This window comes from Diabrotica undecimpunctata, chromosome 5 (assembly GCF_040954645.1).
Source record: "Diabrotica undecimpunctata isolate CICGRU chromosome 5, icDiaUnde3, whole genome shotgun sequence".
In the NCBI taxonomy this organism is placed as follows: domain Eukaryota; kingdom Metazoa; phylum Arthropoda; class Insecta; order Coleoptera; family Chrysomelidae; genus Diabrotica; species Diabrotica undecimpunctata.
Window position 1 is genome coordinate 31,030,811 of NC_092807.1, and position 24,421 is coordinate 31,055,231.

A 24,421-nucleotide genomic window follows, 5' to 3' on the forward strand; every position below is an offset into this window, starting at 1 on the left:
GTGTTGGATATGGTCCCCTTGGTCTTTGTTTTTCTATCTTTCCTTCCACTACCAATAGTTCCATGGTCCCCGTTCTTCTAGCTATGTAATCAAAGTAAATTAGATATGCTTGTTTTACTTTTTTTAATAGCCTTTCTTTTATATGAAGCTCTTCCAGAATTGACAGGCTGGTTGTATGTTCTGTCCAGGACACGCGTTGTTCGAAGGCTTCGATCCTATTCCTACCAATTTTTTTGAGTGTCCATGTTTTCGCTGTGTATGTAGGAATGAGAAAATAAGGGTATTGACCAACCTGAGCTTAGTATTCCTTGTTATTGTTCGGTCTTTTAATATTTTAATCAGTTAATCTGATGTGGTTTGGGTTATTGCTAGTCTACGCTTGATTTCTGATGAGCAATCGCCATTGTTGATTATCAGGGAGCCTACCACTTCGAAATTCGCCACTTGGTGTATATGCGGTAGTAGCCCTGTCGTACGTCTCTAATAATGGGTATTTGTTTTGGCAGGCTATTACCATATCTAATTTGTTTGCTGTTACTCTAAAAATTCCCAATACTGACATGCGGATGTGAATCTTGGACCCTCCGAAAGAAAAAAGATAGACGCCACTGAAATGTTCTGTTGGAGAAGAACCGACCACAGGACAAATATTCCAATTTTAAATGAGCTAAAAGTCAGCAAACAGCTATCCAACAAAGTCCATCTCAAACAATTAAAATACTTTGGACATGATATAAGAGTAGACACAGGAAACATGGAAAGACTTATTATCCAAGGGCAGGTAGAAAGCCAAAGATCACGAGGAAGATACTTAACAAGATGGATAGATCTTGATTATAGGCATATACGAAAGACCTATGCATGATTAAAAGAAATGACCAGAGACAGAGGTCTTTAAAGACGGACAACACACGACATCACGATGATCACTTCACTCCCTCGAAGGGTTAGGATTGAAGAGAGAGTGGTCACTGTGTTAAAGTATTGTAAACAAGTTGGTGTTTGAATTAAGTATTTTAAAGACATGTAACAATATAATTAATTTAATAGGTAAAAGAAATAAAATACGACTTACTCACAATCAATTGAATTTTACTACCAAAACGACCGGTTTCGCTTTCTACACTTTGCAAAGCATCTTCAGGTCAAACGGTACAAAGTAAGGTTTAACGGTTTGACCTGAAGATGCTTACATACAAAGTGTAGAAAGCGAAACCGGTCGTTTTGGTAGTAAAATTCAATTGATTGTGAGTAAATCTTATTTTATTTCTTTTAATTATTTGAAATGGACTCACACAAGCAACACATTCATGATTATAATCAATCTACTTCCGAACTATATTAGATTTTGTCTACTGCGGCGTTGTCCAAGTATGTAATATTAATGGTAACTTAAAGTATGTATTTGAGGCTACCATTTTGTTTTGGTGGAAGAAGTCGAGCCTATCACCTCTGCCTATCGCCCCTGGCGTTTCTACCTACCAAACCATATTCTCCTGTTTTAACTCTCATTACATATTTTGTTTTGTTCCTATTTAATTAAGTTAAACGTTAGTAGTCAATTAAATAAAATTTTATTACTTAAATTTATTTGTACTACAATGTTACATATTTCAATTTCAATAATTTATAATGATGAATAGAACCTAAAAGATCCTTTGTGACAATAAGAATTTGAAACTCTTTGAGAGAGAAGTATTTGAACATATTTTGGTAAATGTACCATAAATGGTATTTTTTTGCTTAACAGTAGTCAATTCTTTAGTTTAAGCTGTTTTTATGCACATTTCTTTGTTGTGTATCATCAAATACACAGATATAAGATAACACGGATGTTGATGCTGTACGGTTAAGTGTAGGTAAGCTGTACTATAAAAAAACAACATAATGTTATGAACAACTTACTACCAAGTGGTTTAACTTATTTTTTTTTGCTTTTTTTAACTTTTTGTTGTTCTGTTTATGGTGTTAATCAAAATCACATTATTTGACACCATAGGAGAATACACACATATAAGAGCTACCGAGACTACAAATGGTTTACCAAATTAAATTCAAATACCTTTTACAAATTAATATGCGGTGAAGATCCCAAACGGTGCCTTATTTTTCTACCGAAATCTTCGTCCACTTTAGAAAACATGTCAATAGCTCTATCTTGCAGCTCCTCTTTCGTAGGTTTTAGCCAAGTTACAATATTGTCTATCATTCTCGACCGTTCATCCTCTTTCATAACTTTTTGGTACAAAAGTCTTGCTTGCGTAAAGTTGTCATCGTTGCCATTGTCGACCCTTTTTGCTTCACCTGTGGATCAAACGTTCTATTTAAACTTTTAAAGTCACCCTTAAATACTTAAAACATATTTTTTGAAATTATTAAAGAAAATATCAAAACTATTCTAGAGCAAAACAACGTACGCAAATTTGTTTTCATCGTAATTTTCTTTGGGTAATATTGGTTAGAATCATAATCATTTCCTTTCTGTTATAGTGCAATTTTATTTTAATAAGTAATATCGAATAGCAACACGTATTTGTAATACAGTAATACCTTGACTTACGCTAATCCAGAGTTATGCGATTTTCAAAACTAGTCGATTCAGGATAAAGATTGCAATGAAAAATTCTCGAAGCTGTGAAAAGTGCGCAATCTTTAAATTCAACCATGGTAAACGTAATCGTATACGTCACGGTATTATCGTCGAGATGGAAACAATATTATAATTATGGTGTGATAATTAAGTAAATGTGAAAAATTGTCCTATTGATTAGAACACAGTGTGCTCCCAAGCTAAGCTGATTTTTAAGAGATTAAAAGAGGATGCTGGGGAGATCACTTAACCATATATGTTCTGGAAAGAAGAAACCTAAAAGAACTTTTATATCACGTAACGAGAAAACCTTTCCAGGTTTTAAGGCCGCCAAAGATCGATTGGCAGTGATGGTTGGCGCGAATGCAGCTGGTGATTGTAAGTTAAAATCTCTTTTAGTTTATCGCTCAAAAAATCCAAAAGCATTAAAAATAAAGAGACTGTTTAAACTTTATTGTTAATCTAAAGAAATTCCATTTAAATGATGCTAATCATCGACAACCCACTAGGTCATCCTCCTGCAACTATAACTAGTTTTGATTCACATGTGAAAGTTACATTTTTGCCACCTAATAAACCAGCTTACTTTAACCGATGGATCAAGCAGTCATTAAATCATTCAAAAAAATTCAACACTGTTAAAGGCTTTTGAAAACAATTTAACGTTTTAGATGCAGGAAAAATCTTTGGACAATCTTGGAATGAAATGTCACAAAAAACGTTAAATGGCGTCTGGAAAAACTGTGAATTGAATTTAGAAGTAGATAGTGATAACATTGACGAACTGTTGGATTATAAAAAAACAAGAGCTGACAATTAATGAACTTATAGAAATGCACGAGAAAGAGCAAGACATTCAAGAGCATAAGTGTTTAGATCCAATTCAAAGAGAGGATCAAGTAATGGTTGGAAATTTGACTGATGACCTCAGTTTAATTCAAAAATGATTACAAATTTTAGAAAATATAGACTGCAACAAAGAGCATTTCTCTTACAAAACAATGAATAACAAAAATTATTAGCCTGCTATGGGAAATTCTGCGGGAGTAAAAATTTCTTTACTGGTCAAATTACTTTGTTAGATTTTATAAAGTCTTCTACATCAAAATAATTTCGATTGGCGATTTTATATTCTAAATTTTTAATAAACAGTTTTTGCGTAAATTTTTTGGCTTTTGGTCCAAATTAAAAATAATTTATATAAATACATATACGAAATTATACCCCGACTTACGCCAATTAGACTTATCTATATAGATATATATTATATATTATAGATAACACGGTTATCGCTCGGTCCCACCTATCGCGAAGTTCGGGGTATTACTGTATTGTCAAGTATAAAACATACGTACCACTTAAAGGAATTACGGGACTTAAGGCCTTGGCTCTTTTATCGATTCTAGGTCCATGAAAACTGTTTGGATGATAATTAGGGGCTCCACCATGGCTATGTAGCGTAGAATGGCCATCTCTAGAGAAATGAGAAGCCTTAAAGGAGGCGTTTACAGGCAGTTGTAAATGGTTTACACCTAAACGGTAACGATGAGTATCACCATAAGCGAAGAGCCTTCCTTGGAGCATTCTATCAGGTGAAGGTTCAATTCCTAAAAATTATTTAATATCGTTGACTATATTTTAAAATACTCTAATTATTAATTTATGTGCTGAATATTTTATTTGCAAATGACCATAATCAGTAAACAATTCGCAAAATCCTTAAACAATGCATAAAATAGAAAAAATTAAATTTCTCTCAGCACCGTAGACTGATTTGTCTTATGTGGTCTCATAGAGTTGTAAAGCAAGCTAAGAAGAAGAATGTTGCTTTCTAATATTTTTTTTATAATATTCCTTAAAAATTGTGTATGGTATTAGTTATTATTAGCGCTATGCAAAGGTAAAACATTACCTAAAAGCATCAACTAGAATATTATAAAAAGTTGAACAAGCATCGTTTGAAGTTTTTTTTAACTCTAATGTAGTCCAGCCTGTTTCAAGAAATCTATTGTATGAGTTATTGTAGTCTGCTTTTCTTAAATTATATTTTTTGTAACAATATTAAAAACAGAAATATTATCAATGCGGTAATAAATTAAAAACACAAATGATAGTGAGGGATGATGATCACACTCCCTGATTAGAAGATAAATGCTCCTGTAAACTTCACAGGAAAAACTAGAGAAAATCAGATCCAATAGTTTGTTGTTTCAGTTTTTAATTTTACTACAATTTCTTATGTTTAACACAGAATAACAAATTTTTAAAACTAGTCGGTATCTGTCGTCTGTATCAGATACAAAAGAAGAACAACTGAAATCCTCACATACAAGTATATTAATAATTATATCAGTTTCCTCATTTCCTCAAAATAATTTAAATTCAAATACCTCTTTCTTTTTAACTTTCCAAAATTTAGTTTGCGTGTCCAACAAATTCATCATACAAAGCTTTTCTTTCATTCTCATCCAGGCCGATTGAAGGATCATACACACACACACAACATCCAATAATTTCTTATTAAGTACAAATTTCACTGACATTATTCTCACCCGTTATTACAACTTCTAACTCCTTATCTTTTATTTCACTATCAGCAACTATACCAACTCCATTTCTAGTGTTATAGAATAGAATAGAAATATACTTTATTGTCACTGAACATTGTACAATTTTATGGACAAAGCTTACAAAAAGACAAAAAAATAACAATAACAATATAAAATATAATACAGTCAAATACATCAAAATACTCTAGGTACTTGTACATAAACGTACTGTAATTTTCAGTTATTTGTTAAGAAACTCTTTCACTGAATAATATGGTCTTTCAGATAGATAGGCTTTTGCCATTTTACCGGAATTTAAAGAAAGAAGTTGCAGATTTAAGTTGCAAAGGGATATGGTTGTATAATTTTTTTGCCGAATATAATATAGATTTATTTACTAACTCAATGGACGTTATTGGTACTCACCATCTGGTAGAGTAGTCATGATTAGGTCTTGCTGGAAAAACAAGTAGGTGTTTACGAATAAAGCAAAAAATTTCTAAAATATATAAAGAGGGAAGAGTTAAAATCCCGTGATTTTTTAAGTAGCTCCTGTAATGTGTTATTCTACTCAGGCCAAGAAGATACCATATTGCTCTTTTTTGTAGTTTAAAAATAACATCAGATTGGGCAGCTGTACTGGAACCCCCAAAAAGGAAGGCCATATCGAAGATGAGACTCAAACAAAGAAAAATATGTTATTTTGGAAGATGCTAAATTGATTTCCTTCAAAACCAATCTTATTGCATAGCAGGCTGAGGCTAGTTTCTTACTTAAAAAATCGATATAAAGGGACCATTTAAGATTGCTGTCTGTAAAAACGCCAAGAAATTTTACAGAATCAACGATACTGATTTGGCTGTAAATAAGAAGCAAGGGTTGAAGAGCTCGTTTATAGGATAATGCTACTGTTTTATCCACATTCAAAGAGAGTAAATTAGAGTCGGACCAGGTTTTTATTTTAAGTGGATCAGAAGTTATATTTACATGAAGAATTGCAATATTAGAGCTCTAGGTGATACTGGTATTATGAGCAAAACAAAAATTATTCTATCGATTTTTAAGTTAGTGATGTTATTTATAAAGATAAGGAAGAGTAGAGGAGCCAATACTCAAACTTGTAGTACTCCACATACAATGCTTTTGTAGCTAGAGTACAAAATTGGAACTTGGAACCAGTTCAAAGAAATACCTTGAATTCCGTAGAAATTTAATTTTTTTATCAAAATGTCGTGATTTACACCATCAAAAGCCTTGGCATAATCACAAAAAACAGTGGCAGTGTAAAGAATATTTTTGAGTGCTTGATAGACTATATGTAGTACAGAAAACATAGCATCACTGGTATATTTGTTAGATAAAAAGCCGAACTGACTGTGATAAACTGTTGTTTTTAAAGAGAAAGGACATAATTTTTGATAGGACCGGTAGTAAGGCAATATGTGTATAGTTGCAGACAGAAAAATTTTTATCACTGTTATGAAGAGGAATAATAATGACTGAATCATTAGTTAGTGAGACCAGGACTTCCAACACATTTTTTGGGATATTTAAGAAAATTTATAAGGATAGTCCATCAGTACTACAGACTACTGATTTTTTGGATCAGTTCAGATTTATCAACTGGTCTTATAAAGAATGAATTCGAGACCTATTTGAATTGGGGAGATAGAAAATAGGATCTAGTTGTGGCAAAATAGTTGATGTTATATTTTTACTCACATTACTGAAGTATTCATTTAGATTTTCAGAGTTTGGAAGAGAAAATGTTTGAGCTGTGTTAGTTTTATTTCGAAGATCGTTTATTATGGACCAAGTTTCTTTGGCAACATTTTTAGAGCTTCCCAGACGTGTTTGATAATACAGTTTTTTAGCTGTTTTGATAAGTTTTAGATAGGTTCCTCTGTACTTGGAGATATATTCAGTGACAAAGACATTGGTAGTAAATTTCTTGATGTATAGTAGTGAACGAATATTCTTGGCTGATATGCGGATAACTTAAGATCCTTCACCTAGTTCTTTTGCGTTTTCCACCTAATCTCTTGAATGCAAGCAATTTTTACTTTCCTTCTTTTAAGCGCATTTATCAACTCCAAACTATTAAATGTAAGACTTCCAAGATTCTAAAACTCTATCCTAATGTTTCTAGCCTGTAATGATGTTTCCCCTGAAATAGTCCTCAGCCGGAAATTGGAGAAAGGTTTTTTTATTATTATGGACTGAAAACATTTTCCGAGATTTAATGCCTTTTTTATCAGAATCATGTCCGGCACGATTTTTCCAACACACTACCAATGCTACCAAACTGCAGTATTACCCCATACCCGCTTACATTTTTCTGTACAGACCAGGAGCCCTACTGTAAGAGCTGTTCTAAATATTGTATGCCGAATGTAAAAGCAATATCGATGAATGTTCAAACATTATTTGTATCCATTTTTAATTTAGTTACATTGAAGTCATTATTGCCTGCTATAAGAGAACCACCTCTTTTGATAAGACGAGTATCGTTAAAATCACGATCGCTTCTAAAAATTAAGTATGCAGATGAAAACAATTCACTTTTACTTACAAAGGCAGTTAACCACAATTCTGTTATGAAAATGATATCAAATTCGCAATAGCAGACACAAATCCTCTATTTTTGAATTAAGTCCAGTTACAATGTGAAAGTAACAGCTGAAATTCAAATACTGATATTATGATTATGTATAATCTACTGTAGAGAAAATGTTTATTCTAACTATCGCAGACTTATCAAGGTTATAAACATAAATCAGACAAATTTAAATCTAATTACCTGGAATAAGATGAGCAGGATCAAAACCAATTTGCTCAACTTCTGCGAAATAGTTGGTTGGATTTTTATTTAACGTGAATTTTCCAACGGGTATCAAAGGATATTCAGAATGTAACCAAACTTTAGTATCATCAAAAGGATCGTACGGGCTTTTTTCAGCTTGCTCCGGAGTCATTATTTGAACGTAGAATTTCCAAGATGGATAGTCTCCGTTTTCTATAGCATTGTAAAGGTCTCTGACGTGATAATCGGGATCTTCCCCTGCCAGTTTTTGTGCTTTTTCTGGTTGAAGATTTTCAATACCTAAAATAGTAATCAGCCAAATGTTTTAGTTGTAGTTTAAAGAGAAATTTTGTTATATTTACCTTGTTCACTTCTGTAATGAAATTTGCAGTAAAAGAATTTGCCGTGTGAATTAACGAAAGCAAAAGTATTAGTGCCAAATCCATGCATTTTTCTAAAGCTACCAGGAATTCCTCTATCAGAAAAGAATATTAAGCAAGTGTGTGTAGTCTCTGGTCGTAAAGTTATCATATCCCAAAACATATCATAATCAGGTCGCATGTGAGTAACAGGGTTTCTGAAATAATGATTTATTAAAATTTTATGAAAGTAAAATTTTTTTGTAGTGATATTTGTTTTTTAAGCATTTTGTTATTGAATAATATTTAAAACAAAAAGAGAAATCAAACGATTTCTACTTAGCGAAACCGAATTCAAATCTTAACCACTGTTTTTCCTAAAATTTGCGAAACAAACAGCTGGATGAATTACTCGGCAAGGGAATCTAAAATTGCATTCCACAAGCCGTTCATCCTAGTCAAAATTCGTAGTGAATTCAGTTTCTCGTACTTCCAACGAAGTAAATAACAAAACAGAATGACGGTATTAGATTTTTGTTTTGATACAGTGCAGCAACAACCGTTGATACGTATTTCGACCTCCTTAAGTATCTTCAGAACGGTATAGTCACTGCTCTGAACCAAAACAAAAATCTTTCCCGTCCTAGACAATAGTTATTAAAATAACTATATACGGACGTAACTACGCCATCTAAAAACAAAAAGAGAAATCAAACGATTTCTACTTAGCGAAACCGAATTCAAATCTTAACCACTGTGTTTCCTAAAATTTGCGAAACAAACAGCTGGATGAATTACTCGGCAACAAAAATCTAATACCGTCATTCTGTTTTGTTATTTACTTCGTTGGAAGTACGAGAAACTGAATTCACTACGAATTTTGACTAGGATGAACGGCTTGTGGAATGCAATTTTAGATTCCCTTGCCGAGTAATTCATCCAGCTGTTTGTTTCGCAAATTTTAGGAAACACAGTGGTTAAGATTTGAATTCGGTTTCGCTAAGTAGAAATCGTTTGATTTCTCTTTTTGTTTTTAGATGGCGTAGTTACGTCCGTATATAGTTATTTTAATAACTATTGTCTAGGACGGGAAAGATTTTTGTTTTGGTTCAGAGCAGTGACTATACCGTTCTGAAGAGACTTAAGGAGGTCGAAATACGTATCAACGGTTGTTGCTGCACTGTATCAAAACAAAAATCTAATACTGTCATTCTGTGAATAATATTTGTTTGTCTAAGATTTTTAAACAAATTAGGAGACATTTGAGGCAGTGGACGTCCCTCTCTATCTATCTCTTATTTCTTTCTTAACAGATTTTCAACAGATTCCAACTTCTTTTATGGTCTTCTTCTTGTTTTTTTTTTCTTCATTGGGGTTCCATTCTGTCACGTTTTTTGGGATTCTGTGATAAAAGTTCTCTGCGTACTATATTGGTGCTATATTAATTGATTGATCCGTATTTCTGATCATGTCTGATCATTTTTGTCTTAATTGACCCGCCGTGACTCTCCAGTAATCCATATCTGCAGTTCTTAGTATTTTTTCATTAATTCATTTAATGGCCATACTTTGCTGCTATACATTGTTATGCTCTTCACTATAATATCAAATTGTATCTTTTTGTTTTCATTGTTTATTGTTCTATCCATAAAACTTCATTTCATTTTGATGGTGCTTTTCTTCCTTGCATATTTCCACTCAGTATTGCGTTCTCCAAAATGATATTGGGCAGGACACATCGCCAGATTATCAGACAACCGATGGACAAAACGTATTGTCGAGCGGAGACCAAGGCAAGAAGCAGTACGGAGCAGAGGACGCCCACCAACCAGATGGACTGACGACCTGAAGCATTCTTTAATTTAACAACAAAAGTCCATAACCTAATGTATCTGCTCATTTTAGAAAGAGAAAACATTTACGATTATTAAAAAAAAATAAAAAAAAATAATTTTAATAAAAAGTCTCTAAAATATGCTGAATATGTTAAAATTAAGAACGAAATATCTTTGATTATTTTGTAAATATTTATTCATTGCTTCAGAAGCCCCTTACCTTTTCATAACATGTATAAAACTAGGAAACACAGCACAATCTTTAACAAAGAATATTGGTGAGTTATTTCCCACCAAATCCCATATACCATCTTCGGTATAAAATTTAATAGCGAATCCTCGAACATCTCTAATCGTATCTGGGTAGCCCAATTCTCCAGCTACTTGTGAAAACCTTAAATAAAATATTTTATAAATACTCGTTCTTACAATTACATGTCGATGTATTACTATTATAAAAACCGTTTCATTTACTTTATTTTTACAGCAATAACTGGATCTATATAAAGATGATCAACGCCAGGAACTTGTTCAACAAACTCCTAAGGAATTCGAAGAAGAACCTAAGATACTCAAAAATGAAATAAAACTGGCGATAAGTAAACTTATGAATAACAAAGCACCAGTTTTACATATGATAACAGCAAAAATGCTCAAAGTTACAGAAGAAATCGCAATAAAATTGCTTTACTTACTCTGTATCAAAATAAGGCATTCTAAACAATGCCCTGACGACTGGACAAAATCTACAATAACGACAATACATAAAAAAGGCAGCTTCCATAAATGCGACAACTATAGAACCATCTTTTTTATCTCACATACCAGCAAAATAATCCTACACATATTCAATGAGAGACTGAAAACTTTCCTACAAAGAGAGATACCCCAAGAGCAAACTGGATTTACCAAAGATAGAGGTATTCGAGAACATCTTCTGAACATAAGACAAATAATATAAAAATCTAGGGAATTCAATATCTCACTATACATTTGTTTAACAGATTATCGCAAAGCGTTCGACGGTGTCAAACGGCAACACTTATGGCAGATAAAGAAGTAGGCATACCACAACACATAATTTCGCTTATAACTGAACTATATGAACACACTACTGATAGTAGTGCTTAAAGTGCTTGACACACACTCAAACGATTTTGATCCAAAACAAGGTATCGGACAAAGATTACAAGGACAATTATTTAATATATATGGGGTGCATATTATGAGATGAGCGCTTGAATGATGGGAAAAGGGCATCTCAATAAATGTTAGAAAAATAAACAACCTACGTTTTGCAGATGATACAGCTCTTCTTGCAAATAGTCAAGAAGAGTTAATTGATCTCATACGACTGATTGAAAACGAAAATCAAATATTTGGTCTGTAGTTAAACATATCAACGACAAAGATCAGGATAATGAATAGAATACAAAACAATCAAACACACATAACCACGAATGACCGGTTTGATGCTGTGAGCTCATATTTATATCTGGGATCATTGATCACAAACAAAGGGTTACTAGAGGAAGAAATAAAACGTAAATGTGATCTAGCAAAAGTTGCCGCAGGAAAGGTGGGCACAATATAGAAGGACTCTTAAATTTCACAAACTCTAAAAATGAGGTTGATCAGCTGCTTAATATTATGAACACTGACATACGGATGTGAATCTTGTTATGAGAGTGTTATGAGAGCAGACACACAAAACATGGAAAAACTTATTAACCAAGAAAAGGTAGGAGGCCGAGGATCACGAGGAATATCTCCAACAAGATGGATCGATTAAATTACAGGAATATGCAAAAGACCTATGCATGAGTTAAAAGAAATGATCAGAGACTGAGATCTTTGGAGATGGACAATACACGATATCACGACCACTACACTCCCTTTGGGGGGTTAGGATTGAAGAGAGAGAGAGAGAGAGAGAGAGCGATAGAGAGAGAGAGAGAACTAAGTATTAAACCGTACTAGAGGAGCTACTTATTAATCATGTTCTTACAACCAGGGTGTTCAGAAACTAAGTATCGTTCTGTGGGATGCGATGATAAGTCAAGCTGAGAGGGCGCAATCTCAATGACAAGGAGAGCGCCCATTCAACGGGAAAAAGAAGCTCTCCCGAAGCAAAGCAAAGAAGCATACGATCTTTATAGTAAAATATCTTGATCCAAGAAATTTAAAATTTGTAATACATTCCACATTACAATCGCCAATATAGGGGTTACATCAGCACTCAACATAGGGGCAGAATCTATAGTAGCAAAGCTAATACATTTGAAAAAAAAATTATACTGTCTATCTCCAGGGTACTAATACAATGTTCCACAGGCAGAATTTTGCAGAATGAAAAACGACTGTGAATGAATTACAGGTTCCAAGCCAGTGTCAGCTTGAAGAAAAAGAAAATGTAGCTGAAGAAGTAAGTCTGCCGATAACCACAGTTAAACCGGAACAAGATAATTATCAGACATTCCAAGAAAACCTTAGAAAGAGTCAAAAGAAAAATAATGAGTTAAAACTCCTAAAACTATACGAGAATGGCTTAAAAAGGGAGTAGGATTTATTATTCAGGAAATAGCCAAAGATAGTGGAACTATAAAGGCACATTAGGCTTAGTGGGAATCTTTGTAATTTTCCAAAGGTCCATTACATCAGACGTCTCTTCATTGCATTGCCCTTTAATACACTAATATGCTGTTTCCACGTTAGCCTACTGTCAAACGTTAAACCAAGTATTTTGTGGTGACTAACTAGCTGCAATGGAGTTTCATTAAGGGCGATAATTGGACTTTGGCTGCAGGGTCTTCTGCTAAACCGCATTAATTTTGATTTAGTCGTTGAAAGAGCTAATCCGGTTTTTTTTGGACCATTCGCTAAGTTGATTTACAGCGGTTTGGAGCACGTTGCATGTGGCAATTGTACTTTTTCCTTGACAATATAAAATAAGGTCATCTGCATATATTAAGTGCTTGACTGGTCGACAAATACTAGAACAAATATCATTTATTACAAGAATAAATAGTGTTGAACTGAGTACTGAGCCTTGTGGGACTTCATTATTTTGCCCGAATGTCGCCGAAATTTCCCCATTTGTTTTTACTTTAAACGTTCTTTGTTGTAAAAAGTTTTTTATGAAGGAGTAAATATTTCCTGTTATCTTGTATTGACGAAGCTTTTCAAGAATGGCTTGGCGCGAGATAGTATCGAAAGCTCCTTCTATATCAAAGACAGTAGCGATCAGATCTTGTTTGTTTGAAATAGCGGAAGCTATTTGTGTTTGTTATAGCACTAAATTATCAAGAGTTGAACGGTGATTAAATCATTTAAAACTCGAAAACGGCACATCTTAGAAAAAGTTTATAAGGAATATTTTTTGTTCAGAATGATCCAAAAATCATAACAAAACTTTTTCTGGGGCAAAGATACCGATTTTTGCAATATGTAAAAAAAAAATTGTTTAAATAATTTTTAACGCACTTTTGGACCTGCCGACATACAAATTTGTCAAAATGGGTCCTCTTTTAGTAAGATTTTGCAAAAAAAAACGAATCAGAATATTTTTCTCAGCGGATGCGCAGTGGGTTCCGGGACTAGCGCAGTGCAATATAACTTATTTATGTATTAGAAAAAACGTGTCAATGTACCTTGTATTCAAAAACCAGTTTCTATAGAATTTCATTTTTGTGTGTTTTAGCATTATAACAAACTTGTCAAATTAAAAACTTATTACATTACCTTACAGCTATTGGAGTCTTCTTTCCTATTTCTGAAAACACCTTAGCGGCACTGTATTTTGTAATATCATGAGTTACTTCAAAAAATCCAAAAGCTCCAGCGCCCTTTGCATGGACCACTCGTTCAGGGATTCTCTCTCGAGTAAAATGAGCGATTTCATCGATTAGATTATAATCTTGTAACAATATAGGTCCATGGTATCCAACCGTAAGACTGGCGTCTTTTTCAGGAACAGAAACACCCCAGGTGTTGGTTATTTTTTCTTTATTATTCTGAAAAAAGAATCACGTCGTTTCTCTTTACGAATCTATCTTCAACTCGATGACTGACTGTGAAGTCCATCAACGCAGACAGAATTTTAGATATAAAAGACAAACATGCTTTCTGTTGCATAATACGCAGCCCTCTGTAAAATGAATTACCGACATTTGTTTCTAGAAGATATTAAATCAGCGCATACGTCAAAATAAAAAGTACTGAACATAAAACTGTATTAGCATTATTGTACACTATAAATCTAAAAAAGCTTTAAAACATTGTCCAGCTCGTTGATTAAATATTTTTTATCAAGATCATTTTCTACAAATGCCTAAAGAAAATTATTTTTTTTAGTAGTTCTCCAATATTTTGGGAAAATATTTAAATTATTTATTATATCATTAACCCCTTAAGAAATTATCCCGAAATAATTCGTCTTGCACTTGTTGTATCTAAAATAAGCAACCCGAGATATCTCGTTTTGAGCTATTTAGTGGGAATTTAAACGATTTATTTCGTTTTTGCGAGTTAGGCTCTCGGAATAGTCCTGGCTGCGTAATATTAGACAATAGACATGTCGAACGGTCAGGATTTGTTTCATATAGCTGCCGACCGAGAAACATTTTATCAGCTTGCGTACGACGATAACGCTTGAAAACAAGCACGGAACACAAAGAAGAATTTGGCACAAGGTTTTATGGCGTCAATAAAACGGTGGAAGGGGAAATGGGGCTTGTAAATGACCTCAGAAAATTAAATGTTATCAAGTGACTGAGATTCCAATGAAGATGATGACAGTGCAACCGGTTTACTTCAAGCAGTCCAGCAATGGGTTAGGGTGCATGTAGACCGGCCAGGCCCGGCTCCATCGAGGTTTCCTTTTACTGGGAAATCGGAGAGTCATTTCGATATACACGATGTTGAAAATAACGTTGAGTTTTTTAATATGTTCTTTGTTGGTGGACTAGTGGACAAAATTGTTCAAGGAACAAATCGTTTTGCTAATCAGAAAAGCCGATCAGGTATTCGCAGAGTTATAAAAGAGAACAAATGGACACCAACGGATAGGGATGAAAGGCGAGTATTTTTGCAATTATATTACCGCAGAGCTTGGTAAGAAACCAGTGTACTGGCTTTATTGGTCCAATAATTGGAATGCCTTTTTTCCGCGAGATGATGAAATATAAAAGGTTTCTCAAAATAAAGCAATACCTGCATTTCTTTAATGATGAATCTTTCGACAAAGATACTCACCCAAGTCCGAAACTATATAAGATCTGGGAAGTTTATAAACACCTAAATGCAAGTACAAATCTTTGTATAATTTGGAAAGGCATGTAACAATTAACAAGAGCTTACTTCTCTACAAAGGCAGACTCGGATGGATTCAATACATTTCAAACAAAAGGACACGATTTGGTATAAAGAACTACATGCTGTATGAATCCTCCTCTGGATATATTTGGCATAACATCATTTATACGGGAAAGGATACAAAAGTTTGACGAACAATATAAAAATATTTCACTGCCAACACGTATTGTTATGATATGAATGAAACCTCTACTTTCGAAAGGTCACTGTTTGACTACAGACAACTTTTATACTTTCCCTGAACTAACTGACTTTTTATTAGCAGTTCCCACAGATACGTAAGGTACTATTAGAATGCAAAGAAAGGGTCTACCACCAAAAATAACGAACAAACTTAAGGACAATGAAGATATCGGGTTTCAAAAAAAAGGCAATAGTAATGAAATGCAAGGATAAACGGGAGGTTTGTGTGCTGTCAAGGCTGCTTAATGCCAAAATGGTTCCTGAAGAAAGGCGAGGAAATTGTTCAAGACTACAACATACTATGAGTAGCGTCGATAGAGTCCATCAACAACTTGCTGATTACCCTGTAACTAGTTCACACATTTAGGCATTTTTCCTTTTGAATTAGTAACAGGTAGCTACGCTAGATTTGAATATTTAGGGTGTGAAAGACTTGGTCAAAAACACATTTCTTATTATCATTGATAAAGTGTTCTTTGGTCATCAGAAAAGCTTTACCACAGCGATATACTAGTATGTTGCCTATATTTTTCTGCAACTATTGTATAAAAGCAGCATGGCCAGAAAATGTTTTACTAAAAACATTTTCTTCAGTTAAACCAATTATAAGAACGACAACTTTACAATAAAGGAATATTAATGTGATAATTGATAACAAGTTGATCAAATAACGGACAAGGAACGACAATAAGTACGACTTGGGTCTGCAATTCCAAAAGCCTATATATTTCGTTGAATACTAATATAACAATGATAAAAATGAGCGCGCTCAAATGGAAAGCAAGATATCAAGTCAACTTACAAACATAAACGAAAGATGGCAAGAATTGAAAACAAATAAATGAAACACCAAATAAAGTAATAGGAAAGGAAAAACAACAAAAATAAAGACTGATATGATCACGACTGCGAAACAGAGAGAACACTAAAAAATTTCGCCAGAACGACATGGATCAACAAATCATCAGAAGAAAACAGGGAAGAATACAAAATAGCGAGAAACAAAGCAAACAGAACAAATAAAAAAAAGAAAAATGACTGGTTAAATTAAAATCCAGAAGATATTAAAAAAAAAAGAAAAATTATAAAAGAAAACAATTTTACAAAAAAGTCAGAGCAACAAAAAATACGTCTAGCATTAAAACAAGAAGACTAAAAGACCAAAAAGGAGAAACCGTATTTGAACATAAACAGATCAGCTGAATATGGGAAGAATTTACGAAACAATGCTATTCACTACGGAGGAAACACAATGCGCTGAAGAAGGAAGACTAATAGTACAAGATAATAACGTAACAGACATTCCAACAGAAGAAGAAGAACAAAATGAAATTAAAAATCTTTAAGACAGAAAAGCAGCAGGAGAAGATGAAATAGCAGTGGAATAAATCAAATACGGAGGAAGAGAATTGCATAAAGAAATAAACAAACGAAATTAAAAGAAAGAACGAAATTTAATGAAGATGTCGGGTTCAGACCGGGGAGATCGATAATTAATTCCATCATACATATAGCGGAGCATATAATTTAAAAATCGAGAGAATGTAACAGAAAATGCACGTAATGTTTTTAGATTTCAAAAGCGCTTTTAATACTATTAATCGGACGAAAATGATGGAAGAGCTAGAGGATCTTAGAATCCCAGAAAAATTGAGACATATAATAACAGTGAGTCTAAAGAATACTACGGCAAAGGTAAGTTTCAACGGAACAACTTCTAAGGAGATCAAAGTAAACAAATGCATAAAGCAAGATGATAATAGCATATTCAGATGATCTAGTCATCATAGCAAAGGCGAAGAGAACACTTATAAGAGCAATTGAAAAATTAGATAAGGAAGCAAAGAAAATAGGGCTGGAGATAAACCATCACAAAACAAAATACATGACGATAGGAAAGGACGACATAACAACTCAGAAATATCTAATAACACAGAACCACAAATTTAAAACTGTATCCATCTTTAGCTATTTGATAGTACCAATACGGAAACCGGAAAAAGAAAACAAAGGAAAGAATTCTGAAAGGAAAAAAAACATATGGAATAAATAGAAATCTGCTAAGAAGCAAGACTCTAAGTAAGGGAATAAAGATGAACCTATATAAGACCTTAATTAGACCTGTTGTTACATATGAGATGGAACTAACGACGATTAACAAGACAGAGAAAAATAGCCTACTGAAATTTGAAAGAAAAATAATGAGGATACTGAGCTCAAATGTAATAAGAGGCAGAAAGAAGAATAAAAACAAATGCCGAAATTTAAGAACAATTAAAGAGAGAAAATATAGTCCGATACGTGAAGTCTCTCCGCTTAGAACAGATAGGACAAATACAGAGACGTCCACAGTCAGATATGCTAAGAAGGATAACTAACTTGACACCACTATGGTTCTACACCACCAGGTGTAGAGAAAGGCCTAGAAGATGATGGCTGGATGATGTAGAAGGTGATATAAGAATATTGAATGTTAAACACTGGAAAGTTCAGTGCAAGGACAGGAAAAAATGAAAAATAGACACGAAAGCAGCAAAGACAGACAGCAAGCTATAAATGACATAGAGGAATAATCCACCTCACCCAAGAATAGGATTTTGAACACCATGGCGTTAACTATAACCCCTAAGGATTGTAAAGCTTAGTGAATGAATGAATGAAAAATATGTAGTAATATGAAACTGCATTAATAAATATTCTTATTTTAGTTCTGTTCTAAGTAAACATTTTATCATATGTATTACTTACCTCATGATCTTTGCTATATTCTGAAAGCTGTTCTGCAGCTATATCTCTTTTAGGAATAGACATTTTGGCATCTATTTGTTATACCGGATGATTAAAAACAAAATCTACCAACCTGTTTTCAATGTCACCTTTTATATATGTACAATAGTTTTATTTATCCAAATTTTATCAAAAACTATCATGGGCCAATGACCGATGTGGTCAAATAGTAAGTAAATTTTAGGGTATTAACCTATCTAAATATTTTGTTTCAATTTATTTTCAATATAATCTATTTTATTTAAATATAATAGATTATCAAAAAGAAAATCGTAAACGTATAAGAGAAAAACATATTATGTTACTGCATTGAAATATTAGTCCATTGTTGGTGCTATGTTAGTCCATGAAAATGTTACATTTTTTATGGCTTAGCGTGGTTTTCTTAGAGGACGCAATTTTATTTGTTTGATGCATTGAGAGGGTAATTATAAGTTTAACTTTGTTGAGTCGCATCCCTTGTCAGCAGACGACAAAATTTCGCAGCAGACGACATTGACATTTTTGTCTTGCTTACGGCATTAGAAAGGAAACAGTCCAATGTTGTGTGTCCAAAGTGCCCAATTTTTTTAACGTCAAAAGGGTGTAAGTCGCATCAATTATACTGTCCTTCAAGTTTTATATATTTTATATATAAACTTAAATTTATTAAAATTTTACACAAACATCTTGAGTTAGCTTTCCTCACTGAGAAAGCCGAGCCATCTTTTCCCCTATCGTTGGGAAACATCTTCCGTGTCTCTTTATATGGTGGAAATAAAGTTTATTCAGTAGCCTGGATTATATTTATACGCTTCGAGAACTAATAACTAGAGATAAAGAATATGAAATATCGATGGCATTAACCTTCATGTATTTCAAGAAGCATCTCGATTCTATATATGTCCCTAGGTAATAATAGAAGCTTTGACCAACGTAGGCATGGACAAAGTGTACATAGAGACTTTAGCAAATATATACAGACAATCAAAAGCTAAGATAAAATTTATGAAAACACTTTCCCCACTGAACTTTCCTTTCTGAATATCCAATACCAGAGGCCTTCGACAACGAGACGCAATATGGAGGAACTGACAGAACAAAGGCCTATCCATTGATGGTGAATACCTCAGCCATCTAATATTTGCAGATGGCATCGTTCTGATTGCTAATAATCCTGCAAAACTACAAGAACTTATAAGCGACCTAAATGCAGCTAGCAATGAAGTTGGCCTAAGAATGAACTTGACAAAAACAAAAACAACGATGTCCAAGATGTCATAATAAAGAACACTGCACTTGAGACAGTAGACGAGTATGTATACCTGCGACAATAAAACATAAATCTGGCTTTTTCCTCCCAGAAATCAACACAAGAATTAAACTGGCCTAAATAGGCATATTTGGTAGAAATTGAGTTATAATTAAATCGAAGATGCCACTCCTCCTGAAGAAAAAAGCATTCGTCTATCAGTCTATACTACCAATCATGACACACGGCTGCGAAACTTTGACACTAAAAAAAGAGATAGTTTGATAGAGAATTTTGATAAATTATAAATAAATTAGAATAGCAATCAATAGAAAATTTCAAATAACCCTCAATGCCATGAACGCCAACTTCTAGTGTGTATTTTAATTTATATTTGACAATTATATTGCCAACATGAAAATTTGGAATTTCTGATCTTTTGTTTAAATTTTCAAAATTTAAGTAAAATTTATAATTATATTATTTCTTTATAATTCATTCATAAAACCAACAAAATATCACATTTTTAATTTAATTTTCCATATACTTGTTACATTTTTTCAGGTATCTGTGAATAATAAATAAATCTTCTTTTTTCTTATTAAATAAAAAAGAATTTTTAACAAAATTATATATTTAGAATAGGTAGTTATCTAATACCCTTCTTATTGACTCCAACCCATCCAATCATAATTATATTTTTTCCAAACGAGTCAACAAGTACTTGTTTTTTCTTACTTACATGTATGTATATATATATATATATATATATATATATATATATATATATATATACAGGGTGAGTCACGCTCAACGGGACGGAGCCTACCGGGGAAATGGCTAAAGATATTAAAAATTCCTTTTGTAGGAATACGTAGGTCAGTACCGGCTACAAATTAAAATTTGTGAGATATATACAGGGTGTCCCAATTTGGCGTAATGATATAAACTTATACTTTTTTAAATAGAATAACCTATATTTCACTTTAATTTTGAATTCTACTGAACAAAATAATGTTACTTTATTCAACATTCCCTATACCTATTTTTGACCGGTTTCGATTTATTTGGGTTTTTCTGAAAATGTACTATTCGCGAAATTAATTAATTACACATTATCGCATCAATTATAATTAACGCCTTTTTGTCAATTAATTTTCAAGTGTCCATGCTTTACATCAGAATAATTACCAATTGAAATTATTCTACAGAGTGTTCGCAATACGAAGTGTCAATGCTGTATAATAGTTTGTGTAATTACTTTCTTAACTTAAATGGGACACCCTGTATTTTACTTTAATTTTGAATTCTAATCAAAAAAATAATATTACTTTATTAAACAATCCCCATACCTATCCTTTATAATTTTCGATTAATTTGGGTTTTTTTGAAAATGCACTATTCTTGAAATTAATTAATTACACTTTATTACATAAAGTTAAACAAAACACACTAGAAAAAAATTAATTTACATTAAATGTTCAAAATGGTGTCCATTTTCTTCAATACATAACCTCACTCTGTGATCAAAATTTTGTTTTACTCTTCTTAGCATTTCTGGAGTAACTGTTGCAAACGCATTACGAATACGCGTTTTCATGTCTTCAGCGGTTGTAGGTGGAGTTTGATAAACCAAACTTTTAATATATCCCCAAAAAAAAAGTCCATTGATGTTAACCCAGGTGATCTAGGGGGCCAATTGACAGCACCACCCCTACCTATCCACTTTCCGGGAAATTTTCTGTCTAAATATTCTCTAACGTTACGCGTGTAATGTGCTGGAGCACCGTCTAGCTGCCGAAACATTGTTCTTCTAAAATTTAAAGGGATATTTTGCAAAAGTATCCAAAAGTCTCTTCGTAGAAATCTTAAAAACTGTTGTCCATTTAAATGGCCATTAAAAAAATACGGTCCTATCACATGTTCTCCTATTATTCCACCATATACATTAAGGGACCATCGGTTTTGTCGATCAGTACATCTATATTCATGTTGATTTTCCGTATTATAATAGTGAAAGTTATGTCGGTTCACGAGTCCATTATTATGGAAAGTAGATTCATCAGTGAACAAAATTTTATCAAAAAATTCTAACCTACGTTCAAAATCAGTTCCATACAAATGCTGATCCATTTGAATATGGTATGGGTGATATTGATATTTTTTAAGAATTCTGCATATACTAGTTTGGCTTACTTCAATCTCCCTGGCCATCGTCCTTGTACTTGTATTTGGATTTTCAATAACTGATTGAATAACTTCTAATTCGGTATTTTCATCTTCAGTTATCGGATTTATTAATTTTCGTTTAGTATAAACAACACTGCCAGTTTCACGAAACCTTGTTAAGACTCTGTCAAATACTTCTTTACGAGGATGACGTTTTAAGGGAAATCTCTCAGCATAGACTCTTGATGCTAACAAACTGTTTTGATCACATTCACCCAGTATTAAAATCATATTTACTCGGTCTTCAATTGAATAATCTGCCATTTCTATTTAATTGAAAGCAATACAGTTAATAGTTTGACAATTAGTTTGACAGCTAGGTAACTTTTGTTTTTTCATGGCATTCTTTATAATAACGAGCTATGTAATTAATGACATTTAATGTTCCAGGTAACATAATGCAAATAGATTTGAAGATACTAGATATTAATATAAAATTTTATAATAGTTTGATTATAATAATTGTTACAAAATTCAAATACAGGGTTTTTGTTTAAGTTAGAGTAGAACTTTATGTAATAAAGTGATAAAAATTAATTAATTTCAAGAATACATAGTGCATTTTCAAAAAAACGCAAATAAATCGAAAATTCTCAAAGATAGGTATAGGGATTGTTTAATAAAGTAATATTATTTTTTTAATTAGAATTCAAAATTAAAGTAAAATACAGGGTGTCATATTTAAGTTAAGAAAGTAATTATACAAAATATGGTACAGCATTGACACTTCAGATTGCGAACACTCTGTAGATTAGTTTCAAATGGTAATTATTCTGATGTAAAGCATGGACACTTGAAAATTAATTGACAAAAAGGCGTTAATTATAATTGATGCGATATTGTGTAATTAATTAATTTCGCGAATAGTACATTTTCAGAAAAACCCAAATAAATCGAAACCGGTCAAAAATAGGTATAGGGAATGTTGAATAAAGTAACATTATTTTGTTCAGTAGAATTCAAAATTAAAGTGAAATATATGTTGTTCCATTTAAAAAAGTATAAGTTTATATCATTACGCCAAATTGGGACACCCTGTATATATCTCACAAATTTTAATTTGTAGCCGGTACTAACCTACGTATTCCTGCAAAAGAAATTTTTAATATCTTTAGCCGTTTCCCCGGTAGGCTCCGTCCCGTTGAGCGTGACTCACCCTGTATATATATATATATATATATATATATACACATATATAAATACGTTCGAATTATCGGGTAAAGTGGTGTGTAAAGTTTGAATGTTGTTTTAATAGTTGTTATTATAAGATGAATGTTGGCTATTTTGAATATTTATAAATTTTGTTCAATATATTACAATATATGTTACTTAACTGTCCAGTGTCCGTTTTATAACTTAAAGTGTTTTTATTTTTGTTAATGTAAAATTATTAATTAAAATTATTAAAATGTTAATTATTTCTTGAGATGTATTACATTAACAAAAATAAAAACACTTTAAATTATAAAACGGACACTGGACAGTTAAGTAACATATATTGTAATATATTGAACAAAATTTATAAATATTCAAAATAGCCAACATTCATCTTAATAACAACTAACCTTAATAATTCATCAAAGAAATATCATTCTTCTAACGTTTCTTTTATTGTTATTTTTATTTTTACATTTGAAATAATTTTAATTTTTTATCGTATAGCTGTAACTAACTTGCTTAAGACAATTTAATCTTGACATTCAATATTTTGAATACTTCAATGTCAGTTTTTATTTGCAAAATCTTTTCATTTCTGTGAGTGTTTTAAAATGTACTTGTACCCCATTTTTTGTAATGTTCAAATTGTTTTAGTTTACTCCTGAGAAAGCTATTAAATAAATAGCGAAATATTGAGTCTCAGAAAAAAGAAAGATTTTCATTACAGACCACTTTACCCGATAATTCGAACGTATTTATAAATTATTTTTTGGTCGAAATAATCACTTCTAATATATATATATATATATATATATATATATATATAATCGTGAGTAAATTCTAATAGGTATTAGTTGATAAAAATTGTATAGTATTATTTTTTTTAACTACATATACAATTTATAAAGCATATACCAGCTTACAATTTATAAAAAGTTCTACGATTTTATTCAGTCAATTAAAATTTTGAAAGTATTCGGTTGATCCAGATTCCAGAGATTTCATTCAGCTTTATCCCCTTTTTAATCGGATTTGATCCTCTTTGCACATCTGCTTCCCTGTACCACGAATCCAGCGTTGATCTGCCTGCCACACTCCGGCTGCAGAGAAAATTAATTGGATATAGAGCGGCGCTGGATTATCTCAAATCCGACGCTCAGCGGCGCATATGAGAGTGGATATGACGCATCCGTTTCGTCGGCCGTTTTCCTTACAGAGCAATTCAAAAATCAAGAAAAATGATAATCCTTTTATTCCAATCATCAATTTTCCAAAAAAAAATAGTTCTTTATTTATTTTTTTAATTTTTACTTATTTTAAATAA

General features: G+C 32.4%; 2 protein-coding genes across 2 annotated transcripts in view; one reads left to right on the top strand and one right to left on the bottom strand.

Annotated features, from left to right (window-relative positions):
• LOC140441240 (xaa-Pro aminopeptidase ApepP-like) overlaps positions 1–24,421 on the top strand; it is a 298,581-nt gene that overhangs the window by 126,173 nt on the left and 147,987 nt on the right. The gene's annotated exons all lie outside the window — the stretch shown is intronic.
• On the bottom strand, positions 1,558–18,549 carry LOC140440585 (catalase-like). Its single transcript, XM_072530961.1, has 7 exons — positions 18,441–18,549; positions 13,878–14,149; positions 10,357–10,530; positions 8,305–8,519; positions 7,940–8,242; positions 3,946–4,197; positions 1,558–2,304 (listed from the first exon to the last, which is right to left on the bottom strand). The coding sequence occupies exons 1-7, from the start codon at positions 18,501–18,503 to the stop codon at positions 2,066–2,068; spliced, it is 1,518 nt and encodes a 505-aa protein (XP_072387062.1). The 5' UTR covers positions 18,504–18,549; the 3' UTR covers positions 1,558–2,065.